The sequence below is a fragment of the Microtus ochrogaster genome, chromosome 1 (genome assembly GCF_000317375.1).
Source record: "Microtus ochrogaster isolate Prairie Vole_2 chromosome 1, MicOch1.0, whole genome shotgun sequence".
Taxonomy (NCBI): Eukaryota; Metazoa; Chordata; class Mammalia; order Rodentia; family Cricetidae; genus Microtus; species Microtus ochrogaster.
Genome location: NC_022009.1, coordinates 40049822 through 40065067, shown reverse-complemented (window position 1 = coordinate 40065067; position 15246 = coordinate 40049822). Strand labels below are relative to the sequence as shown.

The window sequence follows — 15246 nt, the reverse complement described above, 5'->3', positions numbered from 1 at the left end:
TTACTGAGATGCCACCATGTTAGAGACTCAGGAGTGATGCCCAGGGCCTGTCCGGCTAATATGGTGCCCAAGGAAAAAGGTGCTATGACTGATTGTGTCTACAAAGTGTCTTTTCCCCTCCAAAACAAGCATAATATTTGAGCACTTGAAGATTATATGACCCAACTTTTATATAAAAAATATGCTTTCAGTTGCCTTTAAAACTCGACTTCAGGGTGTATTAGCGAGTATGTGTCCAATAATTTCATTGAGGAAGGTAAATGAAAATGTTTCTCGGTAGAGGTCTCAAAAGGAGTCTGGGACTGCAACTTTTTCATCTGCTCCCACGCAGAGTATGCAGAAAGTGCATGTGCTCATGCAGGCTCACCGTTGCACTTTGGATCTCTGCGCAGATTGTTACCAGCGCTTAGAATTCCTGGGAGATGCGATTTTGGACTACCTCATAACCAAGCACCTTTATGAAGACCCACGGCAGCATTCCCCAGGGGTCCTGACTGACCTGCGCTCTGCCCTGGTCAACAACACCATCTTTGCTTCATTGGCTGTGAAGTATGACTACCACAAGTACTTTAAAGCTGTCTCTCCCGAGCTCTTCCATGTCATTGACGACTTTGTGCAGTTTCAACTTGAGAAGAACGAGATGCAAGGGATGGACTCTGAGGTTAGTGCTGTTTAAACTGTGAACTCAGTGCTGAGAGAAGCAGTCAACTTTGAGTTTGGGCAGTTTGAGCTCTGATTCATGGCTGTCCAGAGGGATAGTTACAGGCCAGGGCCAGGTTGCCCAGATGCTGTGTGATCTCCAAGCAGAACTGAGAATGACTTGCCTCACTCAGGTAGGCCTTTGAGTCTTGGCTGCCCACTCCATGGACCAAGTGGTCATTCAGGCAAGGAGCCTGGGTCTCAGTTACACTTGAGTGAGGCTCCTACAACAGTCATAGAAAGTTGTAGAAGTGCATCTCCTCCCATGCCCCAAAGTGGCCTTTGCTTCTCTGACATCACAGGATGATCTGTTCCTGTCTTTTCTAAATGGGTCAGGAATATTTGGTAGCCTCCCAGGTAAGCCTCACAAATGTACACTTCACATTGTTTGAAATGGCACCTCTTGTTTGTAAACTTTGGGCTCTGGGATATCAGTGCTGCCTTGCTCAAATGTGTGCATGCTGCACTGCTCTGGCTCTGTAGGCAAGGATACTGCACAGCTGCTCGTTCCCCTCTGCACCTGGTGGCCAAGGAACTTCATTCTAGTCCATGGCTTTATTCTCAGCTTACTGTTTTGACCTTAAGTTTTACTACATCTTTTGCAATTGAACCTAGAGAGTCTAGGGTTGAAAACCTCACAGCCAGGGCAGGGCTTATGCTCCCCACTTTGCCTCTGTTTGCAGTCTCTTCCAGAACTCAGCCAGTAGTGAGGTGATGAGAGGAACCATCCATGTACATTTCTAGTTAAATTCTTTACAGTTACTTAAGCTTTAAGTTTAAGGACTTTACTAAAATTCAGATTCTGTTTTTATGCCAGTGAGGTGTATTGGCTTTGTTAGTTTTTCTTCATTCTTTTACTGCCCTTTGTCTGTATCAACATGTGTAGAAGTAGCAATGCTTGACACACATAGCATCTGGCTTTCCTCACTGAGTTGTTTTTTCTTAAAGAAGTCTTTATCTTTCTGGGCCTTAGCTTTCTTAGCTGTAAAGAGAGAGAATTAAACCTGCCAGTCTGAAATTTTCTTTATATCCCAGAGCCATGGGATATAAGTAATGGCCATCTTAGAGAAGCCAGCTTTTGAATATATTCAATAATTTGTATACAAATTAAAATTTTCCGTTTTTCTTTTCTTCCACAATAATTTGTGCTTTGCTGTTATTCTTAGAAAATACAAGTAAACAAAAAAAAAGAAAAGAAAAATAAAATTATGTGGTCCTCATATAGTCAGCTTTACCATTTGGCAATATGCCATTGCTAATGTGTCCAGACTTAATGTACATGGAGATGCTGGTGTGCTGCACACTGAATCTTACCTTTCACTTGATGTGCTGTGCATTTCTGAGTACCAACTGGCATCATGACTTGACGTACACTCAACTTGAGATGGCTGCTTTCTTTAAATAATCTTTTTGACGGGCCAGTCAAGTAGTGTTAGTTAAGACATTTTGAGTATGAGTATGATTCACGGGCTTGTAGATTCAGTTAGTTACATTGTGGCCTTTACATAGGGAAGGTTTTAGTCCGCTGATCCAAGTATATGTTGTGTCAGCTTTGCTACCATAGTGAGTGTATGTTCATGTTTCTGTGACAGGGAACCTGGAGGGAAAGGGCTTCAGAAAGGATTTCTGCGCCCCCAAAGCAGCAGTCTCTACCCTCCTCCCTGCACTGTTGCCCCTGCTGGACACTCAGAGAAAGGTGTTCTAATAAAGGCAGTTGTTTGGCTACAGATGATTTTAAAACAATTAACTTCTAGTTTCTGTGTTAAACTTAGAAGTGTTTTTTCCTTTGCTGGGCATCAGTTACCTGTCAACTTTTCTTTCTTTTTTTTCTTTTTTCTTTCCCTCCCTCCCTCCCTCCCTCCCTCCCTTCCTCCCTTCCTTCCTTCTTTCCTTTCTTTTTGATAAGGTGGTTTGGGGTTTCCCACTGCCATGAAGTAGGCATGCCATAGGTCCTGGCTCCTCTTGTTAAATATCAAAAGTCGGCTGAGAAAAACCAGTGAGCCTTTTTTCCTGACAAGTTTCTTCTCTTCAATAGCTTAGGAGATCCGAGGAGGATGAGGAGAAAGAAGAAGATATCGAAGTCCCCAAGGCCATGGGGGACATTTTTGAGTCTCTCGCTGGTGCCATTTATATGGACAGTGGGATGTCTCTGGAGGTTGTCTGGCAGGTGTACTACCCAATGATGCGGCCGCTAATAGGTACAGTGCTGGCTCTTTTCCTTTGGAGTATGTGGAAACATTGTTTAAAATGCTTATAGAGTCTTTGGTCACAAAATCTTTCATTTTGATTATAGAAAAATTTTCTGCAAACGTGCCCCGTTCTCCAGTGAGAGAATTGCTTGAGATGGAACCAGAAACCGCCAAGTTTAGGTAAGAAGGAAATGTGCCTAAAAAACTAATGTAACTAAAAACGAGAGTTCTTAAGAAACCATAACTACTGACTCTGAGAACGTCTGCACAGACGTTCTATGACCCAGTTTCCAGTTTTGGTCTGATTGGCTGCGCTTTTCCTTTTTTTTTTTTCCTAAAGCAAAGCTGAATGAAGGAGGAAAGAGCCTGTGTTGATTGTGCAGTAAGCCTGGTTCACAGTCAGCTTATAGGAGGAACGCTCAGCCCGAGAGGGCTAGAGGTGCTGACTGACAATAATAACAAATACCTCTGACTTCTAATTCAAACTGTCTGGTTTTTGCAGCCCAGCGGAGAGAACTTACGATGGGAAGGTCAGAGTCACCGTGGAAGTGGTGGGAAAGGGGAAATTTAAAGGTGTCGGCCGGAGTTATAGGATCGCAAAGTCTGCTGCAGCAAGAAGAGCCCTCCGCAGCCTCAAAGCTAACCAGCCTCAGGTTCCTAACAGCTGAAGCCTCCAGATGTGCAGACAGCAAGACGGTGAACCAAAATCACAGAAACACATCAAACGATGATTCAGAGTTGACATGGAGCAGAGTATTGAAGGCAGAATTTAAAGTTTGATAACAAGATAGATAACAGAATAAAACATTTAATATGTGTATAAACTTTTTGGAACTAATTGTAGTTTTAGTTTTTTGCGCAAACACAATCTTGTCTTCTTTCCCCACTTCTGCTCTGTTTAAATCACAAGAGTGCTTTAATGCCGGCATTTAGCAAGTTTTGAAATCATTTTGACGGGTTTTTTTGTTGTTGTTGTTTTGGTTTTTGCATTTAATTTCTGTTGACTTTGCTTGGTGTTAAGAGGCCATGGATCTTGACCCTCTAGAAGTCCCTAGAACTGGGTAGAGTCCTCTGGCCTTGCAGTCCCTCAATACTAGTGCCTATCCTGCAGCAGTTGTCGAGCCCAGCAGGACAGAATAGCTGTGACAGAATCACCAGTGTTGTTGGGTGCAGAGCAGACTCCCGGGCTCTGTTGCACTTAATAGTAAGGGACAGATTTGAGTCAGTGTTGCTGTTGATGAGTCAAGCCCAGGTTTTCTGAAGCCACATAGTGCTGCATAGAGAGGGTTCTTGCCTTAAAAGTAGAGACTTGATAGTTTTCTTACTTTTTGGTCTTTTGGGAACAGATTGTTTTGCTTTTCCTTTATCTTATTATGCATTAGATGAGATGGGGTGACACAGCTCACTAGGGTACTTGCAATAGAACGATTGCAGGTAGGATTTCTGTCACACGTATATATACACTAAAGACATTCTCAAAGCAGGGTGAGTAGTTTGGAGTTTAAAACATCATTATAGACGGGGCATGTGACTAGGTGCCCAGTTTTCCTCAGACCTTCCTGTCAGGTAGTCCTAGTGGTGGAAATTCTTGCCCAGTTGATTATTGTTTTAACAAAAGGACCCTGAGACACAGTACACCTATAGATGCTGCAGGTTTGTAATGAAGCTGAGCCTCATTTAGAGTGGCAGAGCAGCACACCTGCTCCTGTCCATTTTCCGACTGTGCCTGCAGTGTTGCCAGCATCACCAAAGCTGTGCCATTTATGCTTGGGGTCAGCATTGAGGTGGACTGCCAGGACTGACACACCTGGGGTGGAAGTCACTAGTTTCGATAAACTAGGTCATTAGTTCCATCTCAGAATAAAAGGAACTAAAGCTTTTAGGCATTCCTGGAGCTTCTTGTTAAGGCTGTAGGCACTCTTCATTCACACACCTCAGTTACCCTCCTTTTGCGTGCATTTTCCCAGTTGGTGCTATGTTTATGTATCATGCTTGAAGTTTAATTTTTGCACTGTGACTATAATACCTCTTGATTTCCATTTTTAAAATGCTCTATGGGTTGGTCATACCCTCCCACCGACATGGTAGAGGTTTGCTGCAATTTGCCCTATTATGCTTGAAGTTTCAGCGGGCTGAGCCAGGGTGGCTCTTACTTCCACACATCCTTCTGAGGCTGATGCTTCATGTAATGCTGCACTTAGGTTTAAATTACCATTGGTTTTGCTGTGCACCACCCACCCACAAGATACCTGTGTATATGTGTGTGTGTGTGTGAACACACAGAAGCTGTCGGACCCACTTTCTGAGGAACCTCAAGTGAAGGGGATAGTGAGTTTCTCCAGGATCATTTGTTGGCACTAGTCTTAAACTTAAATTGGGATTTAAATTATTAAGTGAGTTTTTTTTGAGGAAATTAATTTGGGCGACTTGTTTTAAATATTTGATTCTGATTGAGATTGTAGTTATCGATTTGATTTAAAATACCCCCACTTCCCATGCATACACACAAATCTTAATGCAAGACATCATAGCAAGTTCAAACCAGGTGATCTTTTGAATGTTGTAGCTATAACTTTGACAGTTAGATAGTAAGGGGGTAGGGTTTGGGGAGGTGGAGTTTGTTGTCCTATCATAGTCTCTTGGTAATTTATAAACTACCTGATTCTCTGCATTGTGACTCATGCATTTATCCCTGTGTCATGGAATGCTCTTATCCTAGCACCAAAATCAGATTGTTTCACAGTTCCGATTCCTGGTGGTAGAAAAATGCCTCAATATATTTTGTGACCATAAGCAGAGTATTTTTTTTTTGTTAATATTAAAAAGTTCAGAGTCGGATATGATTAGATCATCCATTCTCAGGGCTCAGACTTCCTCCACTATTCAGAATGTTTTATCAACAGCAAACTTGGGCTGTTTTCCTTTTTTTTTTCCTTGTTAGATGAACATACCTGATAATTAATATGACTCACAGTTTGAAGCATTCTGTGATTCACCCAGAGACCAAGTTGAAAAAATAAAAAGTATGAGTTAGACACATGATGATCAGGAACGCTTCTGGGTTGTGGCGTTTGCCCCAGGTTTCCCTGGTTGAAAGGCTTTGCATTTCAGAGAAAAGTCGCTCTCACCTGGCCTAATGACTTAATGTTCCTCCTCTGCCGGTGTAGCAGATCTGAGGCAGAGAAGATGGCCAGTGCCTGGAACGGCTGGTGAGGTCCACTGAAGAGGCAGCTGCAGAAGGTCCTCCTGCTGCTCCTTTGTGGCTTTACAGTCCTAGCCATGCTACGTCTTACGTGGCTCTGTCCTCTGTTATGCCCATGCTGCACAGGCAAGGACAGTGCTCGGTATGCTCTACCTTCTTCCAGGGTTAATCTAGAGGAAGGGACATGGTTGGGCCTTGCTGCAGTTCTGATTTTCAAATTTGAGAAGATACTGTGATGCCTGCAGCCTTGTCACACACTTGCACAACTTAAATATTATTACGTCTGTGGCGTTTTCTTTTTCTATTTGTAAGGTGAAAGCATGGCAGAAATTTTTGACTGAACACTTAATTATGCTTTTAAAATGTTTTGGTTACATTTCTTTTTTTTTTTTTTTGTATTATGTGAAATGATTAAATTTAGAATGACCTCTAGCTAGCACTCCTATAATTATCCTTTAAAATACGGATGTTTGTATTTTCCTGACAGTCGCCTGCCCTCAGAAAGATGCAGACGTGCTGTCTAGTTAGCAGGGATTTGAGGCTGCTTTGTTCTGCTCTTCAGTTCCTGTGTGACTGCAGAGCACCGAGAACAGCCAAAAACCCACAACCACCCGGTTCGCTTGTAGGGGCCTGTTGATTTAAAACTATTCCCTGCTCAGTGAAGGTGTCTAATCCTTCTGCACAAAGTTACGCTAGCAAACCGAGGCCTTGCACCTTTATTTCATGGACCTGAGCTGAGCCTATATCCTCGTCCTTAGCTGATGTCGTGTCTGCAGGGGTACTCGGGTTTTGTGTGTCTCCTCTGTGCTTGATTTAACGACGTCCAAGAACCTATAGTTCCCACCTGCTGATTACTTTTCTGGAATTTAATTATTTCTCAATAAATTTTGTATTTTATATTGTATACCAGACATTTTAAAGATATGTTTAAGACCAAGAATAGTTAAAATGATTGTAAAAGTTGTGTGTCTGGCATGGAGACCATGTGCTATCCACTAGCAGGGAAAATGATCACCTCAAACTAACTTGCATATATTAGTTTAATCATTATTTTATTCTTACTCAGTTTTCTTTGAAGAACAACCACAGACAGTTTAAATGTTACAAATGCCCTCAGAATTCACCTCAACTCTGCTGGTTCTGTAGCAAAAGTGCGGAGGTGAATGGGAAGAACACGGCTGCCTTTGCTGTAAATAAAGGGAAATGACTAAGGTGAAGTCAGACTGACTGACAGTTCTGCTGACAATAAACCATGGCCATCACATGCTGCAGCTTTTTAAAGACACGTAGTTCATGCACATGGCTGTCACTATAGGTCTGCGGTCAGCACCTTATGGATCACAGTTACCTTTAGTTGTTTGTTTTGTTTTCATTTTTCTTTTTAATAATTGTAGCCAATAAAGTTATGGTCTGTTCACTTTGTGTCTTTTTATCTTTTTTGTTTTAATGTTGTTACTTAATGCAGTGTGAACAAGCAAGTTGTGGTCGCAGTAGTAGTCTTGGAAGGTTGTCCTTCCATAGGAAAGCCCATGAGTTGTGTATTTTAATAAGATTGTGTTCAAGTTGCGCTTCATGTTCTGAGAAATGGCATAATTGTCTTTTAATACCTTATAATAGTGGTGTTCTCTGCTGAGGTCCTACCATGCTGATTGATGTGTACCAGCTCTTGGATTGTCTGTGATGTATTTGACATGTTCCTTATTGGGTTTGATAATTCTGGAACAAAGTGGACAGAATGTTCACTTCCAGATCCTTAGAACACATTTCCAGCATTGTTGGTTAAGTGAAAAGTTTATTAGTTTAAGTTTTGACATTTTGAAAGGTGCTAACATGAAGAGGGATCACCAGACTGAGAGGAGCTAAAGTGGATAAGATGTAGTTTCTTTTTAGATTTCTTAGAACATTTTACCAGCAGTTAGCATGTTCATGCCCTTACCACTTTCACTGGGTAGCATTCTAAGTACACACTCACATGTTCCTTTATAGTAAAAACGAACAGCAATTTGGGAATATTCTGTCAGGGCTGCTTGTTTATTTTTGTTTCTTTGTAAAGTACAGTCAACCAGTAATCGCTTATGTGTACATCGTGTGAGTGTGTGTGTGTGTGTGTGTGTGTGTGTGTGTGTGTGTGTACACCTAGAGAGCCACCTATCCTTCTCCAGGCTTCTTCAGTGAAGTTAATGTCATAAGCATTTTAGAAAAGTTCCTCAATAGCTGCTCCTTGGCAGATCTTTGTGCTATACCTGGTTCTTGCTGATAGAAAGGAAGCCATAATTCCTACCTTTTGAACATATGGGCGTGCACGTATCAGGTTCTAAATTCTCAAGTTGATTCTGAAAGCGCAGAATCAACTTGTAGAATTGATACAAAACCTGACAAGCTGAGTAGCTTCCGTCTTACTAATGTGAGCATCTGTAGGCTTCTCTCATCTGCCGGGGAACCTGTAATGGGCTCTGTGGAATACGTGGGAAATTCTTTGAACTGCCCTGGGATCATCAGTCCTGCAGTGGAGCCTGCATTGGCCTCAAGGACTTCAGCTAAGGGCTCAAGGGCCTGTGATGAGCAAGATGTAGAGAAGGACTGGGTATCAGGCCTGTGCTAAAGTCCATGTTTCCACTCTTCCCCAAGGATCATAAAGGCAGCTTCAGGGGGCTGGGTAGGGTGGGGTGGTTCAGGTGGCCACCTGGCTTGCCTACCTTTAGGGTAAAGATGGAGTTCTGTGAAGTCCTGGCCATCAGGCTCGATGTGTCCAGAAATCCCTCCCAGATGGGCTGAAGAAGCCTGGAGAAGGGACCAGGGAGCTTGAGATTGCACTAAGTATTGTCTGGGTCTGAATCCCCTGAAGTAAATCTGTCAAGGATCCTGATGAAGGGCTCAGTAATGCAGGCAGGATGGCATAGGTTGGTCGACATGGGAGAGGAGTAGAGACGGTGGTCCCTTCCACTTAGAGAGTGAGCAACACTGGCTTCTGCTCCAACAAAGGCATGCATGTGTATATACACTCACAGCAAAAGTATGCCCTTGATGGCGTTCTCGCCCTGTAGAATGAACAGCATTTGTTCTGGGTCTGGTAACTCAGCTTCTCGTGATAGAAGTTGGGATTGGTGATGTGTGGCATACAAAGAGCAGAATCTGGCTAGGAAGTCGCTAGCTGGTGAAGTGAGGCTGTTGACATCTCCAAATGTTTCTGGCATTTCTGAGAAACTAATTTTGGTGAGCTGCTCACTCAGCGTTCCCTGTTTGTCTTGCCTACATCCTTACTTCCCGCGGCCTGTAAGTCTGCTCTGTGGAGTGGAGATGGGTGGATTCTAGAGACAGCCACAGATGTGATATGGCATGAGTTAAAAGTGTGCTGCTTTGTTAATGACATTTGGGCGTTGTGAGTGAAGTGTGTTCTTTGCAGGACTTTTCGAGTTTTATTTATGCCTGAGTGTGCTGAGTGTCAGAGCTACGTTTCTCTTCTTTGACCACAAACACCTTCACAATTGCATCCTGAGTAGTGTTCAGGACATGTTCAGGCAAGGTCGTACACAACTCTGAAGTAGTTTGGGACCCCACCTTGGTACTTTCCCACCACAAAGTGGCCTGCTTCCCTGAAATTGGGCTAGAAGGGCACCCATTTCTGGTGCAGAGGTTCTACTGAATCAGGTTTATATAAAAACCAGTCTCTGCTTCTTCACGCTGGCCCCTGATTGTCACAGGGAAGACTGTGACTGTGACCCATGAAGGCTGTCCCCGTTGGAGGAATTGCACCTGACCCAGCTCAGCTTCCAGGAACCCCATATATGTCCTGCCAGCCCTAACTGTGACTTCAGACCCCGCCATCCCTCCCCAAGCCCCAGCTGCAACTCTCGGTGCAGCCTCCTGCGCTCAGCCCCTCTTCTGCTGGGGCCACTGCTCTGGGCCCACATCAACACCTCGCACCCCACTGGCACCATCTCATCACATATCCGATCCACTGGAGTGCCAAGAACGTGTCAGCCATCCCATGTTCTAGGCTTCAAGCTGTGTGCAGGTGAAAGGCAGTGTTGTCCTCTTTCAACTCCACCAACAGAGTGAAGGGCAGGACAGTTACAAATTTGCTAGTTTTTTTTAAACTATGATTTTGCTCAAAGAAGTGAGAACTAGGCCCTTCTAAGTATCAGTGCATCACAGGATTAGGGGAAGAGTAGGGCCTGCTGGCCAGTTGGACACAAACAAGATGTGTAGAAATGAGAGGAGCCGTCTCGAAAATCTTGACTCGCTCTTAAAGCTTTGGTTGGGATGGATACTGCATATTGTAGCTGGTGTGTCTCCTTTTCACTTTGGCTGCACAGTTCACTTCTTCAAAGCCCTGGAGAAGCAGCAATGAATAACATGGTCCTGACCTGGTCAGGGGCAGTTATGCCCTGTGGGAAAACAAGCTCTAGCCAAGACAATAGATACTACTGTATAGGAACAAAGCAGTCTCTTCTGGGTAGTCACTTCTCGCTCTCCTGCCTCCACTCTGCTGTGTAGCAACGTCTGGGCTGTTGTTCTCTTGCTGTGGATCCTTTGGGGGAATTGATCTGGGCAGCAAACAAGCACAAAGGCTTCTATTGGTCTCAGATGTACTGATGAAGTAGTTACTGAAGTGGGCTAGGGAAGTGGCCAGGACGAGTGGAGCGGTCCTGAGGCAGGCAGGCTGCGTCCCTCAGGCACTGCTGCGAACTTCACACTTCCTTTTGCCAGTCTGTCCCATGGGAGTATTTGTGAAGCGGATACCGCCCAAGTTGGTGCCTGCTCTGTGCAGCTTGTGGTGACAGCAAGCCTGCCTCTCCAGGTTTCAAAGGTATTGTGCTGTTCTGCCTCAAGCAGTAGAGGCAAAAGGCACACTAGAAAAGAGTGTGAGCTTTCTGGTTGTTGTTGTTTGTTTTGGTTTTAGTTTTTTGTTGTTGTTGTTGTTGTTTTGCTTGAAAGCTGTAAGGTCACTTTGGATTTTCCTTGGTGGTTAAGTTTATATGGGAGTGTGCTTGTGTGTACATGAGCATGTGTGTGGAGGCCATTCTTCAGGCACTGTCTACCTATTTTGAAACAACGTCCCTCCCAAGCCTGGAATTTGCTGAGTAGTTATTAGCCGGTCAGCTGATCGACAAGCCCCTGCCTCCACTTCCCCAGCACTGGGATCTTAAGTGTTTTACATGGGTTCTGGGGATTCAAGTCAGGTCCCTAAGTTGCATGGTAAGTGCTTACTAACAGAGCCTTCTCCACAGCCCTTGGTGGTTAGTTTTTAAATTCTATTCACCTATTCTGGTATGAAGGGCTGAGTCAGTCTCTCCAACAAGCTAGGATGCCAGTTTGTGGTCTGGTTAGAAATAGAAGATGGAGTCTGTCCAGACCTGGAGCTTTCAGTGACTGCTGGTGTTAACAAAGGGGAGCTGCTGACAACCAGTTGCCATCTCCGGGTGTATAGAATACCTGAGATTCACGCATGTCTCAGGACATCTGAACTTTAACCATCCAGAGAGAGAGAGAGAGAGGAGCATGGAAATCATGCCTGGAGGAGCCTTGCTCTGCTACTCTTCAGCCAGGTTCTGGCTCTCTCGGGGTTCTGTCTCCTTGCCTGTACAGTGGAGTTGGCCCAGCAGACACCTAGAGTTGATAAGGACTGATTGGGGAGGGTACAGTACCAGAAGACTGGAGCACAAGGACGCATCCATTCAAGGTGTCTTAGTCATTCTTCTCTTGCGGTGAAGGGACAACTCTTTTAAAGGAACATATTTCATTGGCGCTGGCTTATAATTCAGAAGTTTAGTGCATTGTCACTGTGGCAGGAAACACGGTGGCATGCATCCAGACGTGGTGCTGAGGAAGTAGCTTGAGAATTCTACGTCCTGATCTGAAGGTAGCAGGGAGAGAGAGACAGTGGGCTTGACTTGAGCATTGAAACCCCAAAGCCTATCCCCAGTGATACATTTCCTCCAACAAGGCCACACCTAATTCTTTCTCAAGTAGCCCCAGTCCCTAATGAGCAAACTTTCAAGTCTATGAGCCTATGGGGGCCATTCCTATTTAAGCACAAGGGGGAAGACGTGGTGTGTTCTGAGGGACAAACAGTTCTTGACACAGAGAACTTCACACAGAAGTTAATGACCCAGTGACAGGTGTCATCTTTTCAGGAGACTCCGTGCTGTGCTATGCTTATTGTTGTTATCTTGTCAGAATGCAGAATCGCCTGGAAAGTGGGCCCGAAGGCATGCCTGCAAGGAATTCCATCAGTTGTTAGGAAAAGACCCATTTTAACTGTGAGTGGGACCATTTCTTGATTATAGGAGTTCAGAATGAATAATAGGGGAAGCGAGCTAAGCACCAGCATGGGGACATCTGTCTTCTGTGTCTTGACTATGGACGCCTTGTGGCCTGCTGCTTCAGGCTCCTTCCCGCCATGCTGGACTGCACACCTGAACTGAGAGGCAGAAACAAACCCTTTAGCTGTGAGCTGCTTTTTCTCAAGGTATTTTATCACAGCGAAAAGAACAAATCACAGCACTTATTCTTTTAAAGGGAAGGCTACACACACTCTGAAGATGCCAGCCAGGCATGGTAGAATAAATAACTGACTTTTTTTTTTTTTCTGGCAGGATTGGGGGTTGAGTCTGTGGCCTTATGCATGCTTGCTAGGCAAGAGCTCTGCCAGTGACCTGCAACACAGCTCGAAACCCTCAATAACTTGTGAAGGATTAGTTAAAGGTGCTTGATCACTGAAAGTCTTTAAAATTAATTTCCACATTTCAACCTGAAGTTGTGTGGGCAGTTACACATCTCTACTGCTCTGAGGATGGGCTGCGTCTTTCTAAACGACAATCAAAATCTGGGTTTCCATGGGGAAATCTTTCTCCTGCTTGCCGCTCTGGGCTCCCAGATGTAGGATGGCCTCTGCCAGACCAGTGATTAACAAACAACACAGCTGGAATCTCTGGGTATAGCCTCCAGCACTTGCCTTTAGAATAAGTTTTCCTGAAGAGCGCATGGGCTAGCCAACTGGGGACAGCTACGAGCTGATTCTAAGCAGGCAGGAGGGGTCCTGTCCCCATAGCTGTCTCGATCCTCTCTGTTCTGTGGATGGAGCTTTTCTGATGGCACTGTTTAGAAAGACAACTCAGCCAGACACTAACATTTGACACCACTGGGGCATGAGGGGCAGTCCATGAGGGCTGCCCCTCGGTGCCCTGGGACACGAGCCTGTTAGGGATAACCCTCAGTGCCCCTCCTCTTCTGCATGGCCCAGATCTTGGTGCCATTTCTGCATTGTGTCCACACCACTCCCATTTCCAGCATAGCAGCAGAACCTCATAATGAGGGTTTTGAGCACCTCGCTATGAATCATGACAAGGGTACCCGGTGAAGGGCCGAAGGTATTTGAGATCCTCTGGGACCAAGTGTGAGCTATTACCAAAACGAGACTCCACTTAATAGGGGATAAATCTTGATATTGTTAAGTTTAATATAGTTTGATGGTTGTAAATCCAGAGACTCTACCTTAGGAATTTGCTGTGTGTTACTTTTATGAAATATTTGGTCAGGTGTTTTTTTTAAAGGTACAGCTTTTCTCCTAAGTGCTAATTTCTGTGGGCTTAACAAGAGAATTTTATACTGATGTCAAGCACGCTGCCTGTTCGGGGTCCTTTAAAAGGAAAAGGTATTTGTTTTAGAGAACACAGTGACAGCCAAATCAAGAAGTAGATTATTTATATAAATGTCTTTAAGAACAGGAGGCCTTAAAGCAATGTAATGTTTAGATTGCCATATGAGGAGGGAGTCCACACGTGAGGCTGAGCAGCAGCTTTAGTGTGTTAGCTGGTCAGGACTGGGCATTCATTCCTCCACGCGTGTTCATTTTCTGTTGCCACATAACAAGTCCCCATGCTTACTGGCTCAGAAGACACACATCTTAGCTCACATCCTCTCTGTTCTGGAGTCCCAGCTCAGCCTAGCTAGGGTCTTCCTGGAGTTCCCAAGGCTGTAGTCAAGTTTCCCCTGTAGCGTTGGGCTCACACAGGCTCGGTCTTCATTTGTGCTCCGTGACTGCTGGTAGCGTCCACCATCTTGTAGATGCAAGTACCTGGTTGCTAGCTGCCCACAAGCACCCGCCTCCCCCCCCCCACCCCAACTTCATGGCTATCTTCTTAGGAAGGTCTGGATTGGCTTCTAAAGGGTCTGCTCCAGCACCTAGGTCATCTTTATCTCCATGAACTCAGTCCATTGAATGGGGAACCCTTGTTCCTGATGCATCCCCTCGCATCTTTGCCATAGAAGGTAGGCCAGCCACAACAGCAGGCAGGCATCACTTTCCTGGGCCCCACCCACACTCACAGGCAGGGTGTCAGATGAGGTGCTTGCCATCCGCCCACTGCACCATGGAGTGAAGCTGAGGACCTCTGTGAGCTTCGCTTCTGAAGGAACCCCAGCTACATACCGTTTCAGAAGAGGGTCATCACCAGTTCCAGTGGAATTTTAGGCTTAGATTATGTACCCTAGGCAGGCAGGTGATACCAGGGTGAGAGACTGCAATGTGGGAACCGTCACTAAGGCCTCATTCTGTGTCCGCTCAAAATACACTGAATATGGAGAATTCGTGTGAACCGGCACAGGTTCGCTGCTCGGTTTTCTTTCCTTGGGTCCAAGTGCTGAAGTCTCTGAGCGCTCACTGTTCATGACAGTCTTCCCTGATCCTTACACCTCAGAGCAGTCAGAGCCATTGTCTCTGGATTAGGAATGGATGTTACTTTGACATTCCACAGTTCCAAGATCAGAAAGCCACTGTCGCCCCTGGTCTTTACCTGTGATAATTAGCTTGGTCATATTGACACGATCTAGAATCACCCAGGGAGAAGAACTTCTGAGAATGTTTTTGAGGGATTATCTTAATGACATTAATCAGTGTGAGAAGTCTCACCCACTCTGGGTGGCACCATTCCCTACGTGTGGAATTCTGATCTATAAGAGTGGAGAGAGCCAGCTGAGCGCTGGCGTGCATACATTAATTAGTTCGTTGTTCTTTGCTTCTTGCCTAGTGTGAGAGTGGCTGCTTCAAGTTATGGTTGCTGTGACTCGCCATAAGTGATGGGCAGCAGCCTGTAACTAGGCTAAAATAAACCTTGTCTCCCTAAGTTCTTCTGAGTGATGGACGGCAGCCTG

General features: G+C 45.0%; 1 protein-coding gene across 7 annotated transcripts in view; it reads left to right on the top strand.

Moving 5' to 3' along the window:
* The window catches only part of Dicer1 (dicer 1, ribonuclease III), a 68760-nt gene extending 61260 nt beyond the window's left edge, over positions 1-7500 (top strand). For 5 of the 7 annotated variants that reach the window (XM_005343513.3, XM_026780969.1, XM_013346069.2 and 2 more), the window contains 4 exons: positions 393-661; positions 2735-2897; positions 2993-3068; positions 3391-3556. In XM_005343513.3, the coding sequence (XP_005343570.1) occupies positions 393-661; positions 2735-2897; positions 2993-3068; positions 3391-3556 (674 nt within the window). Of the gene's footprint in view, positions 1-331; positions 662-2734; positions 2898-2992; positions 3069-3390 lie in introns of those variants that run through there. The other 2 variants (XM_026780960.1, XR_003377169.1) reach the window with 2 other exon arrangements.
* The last annotated feature ends 7746 nt before the right edge of the window (positions 7501-15246 follow it).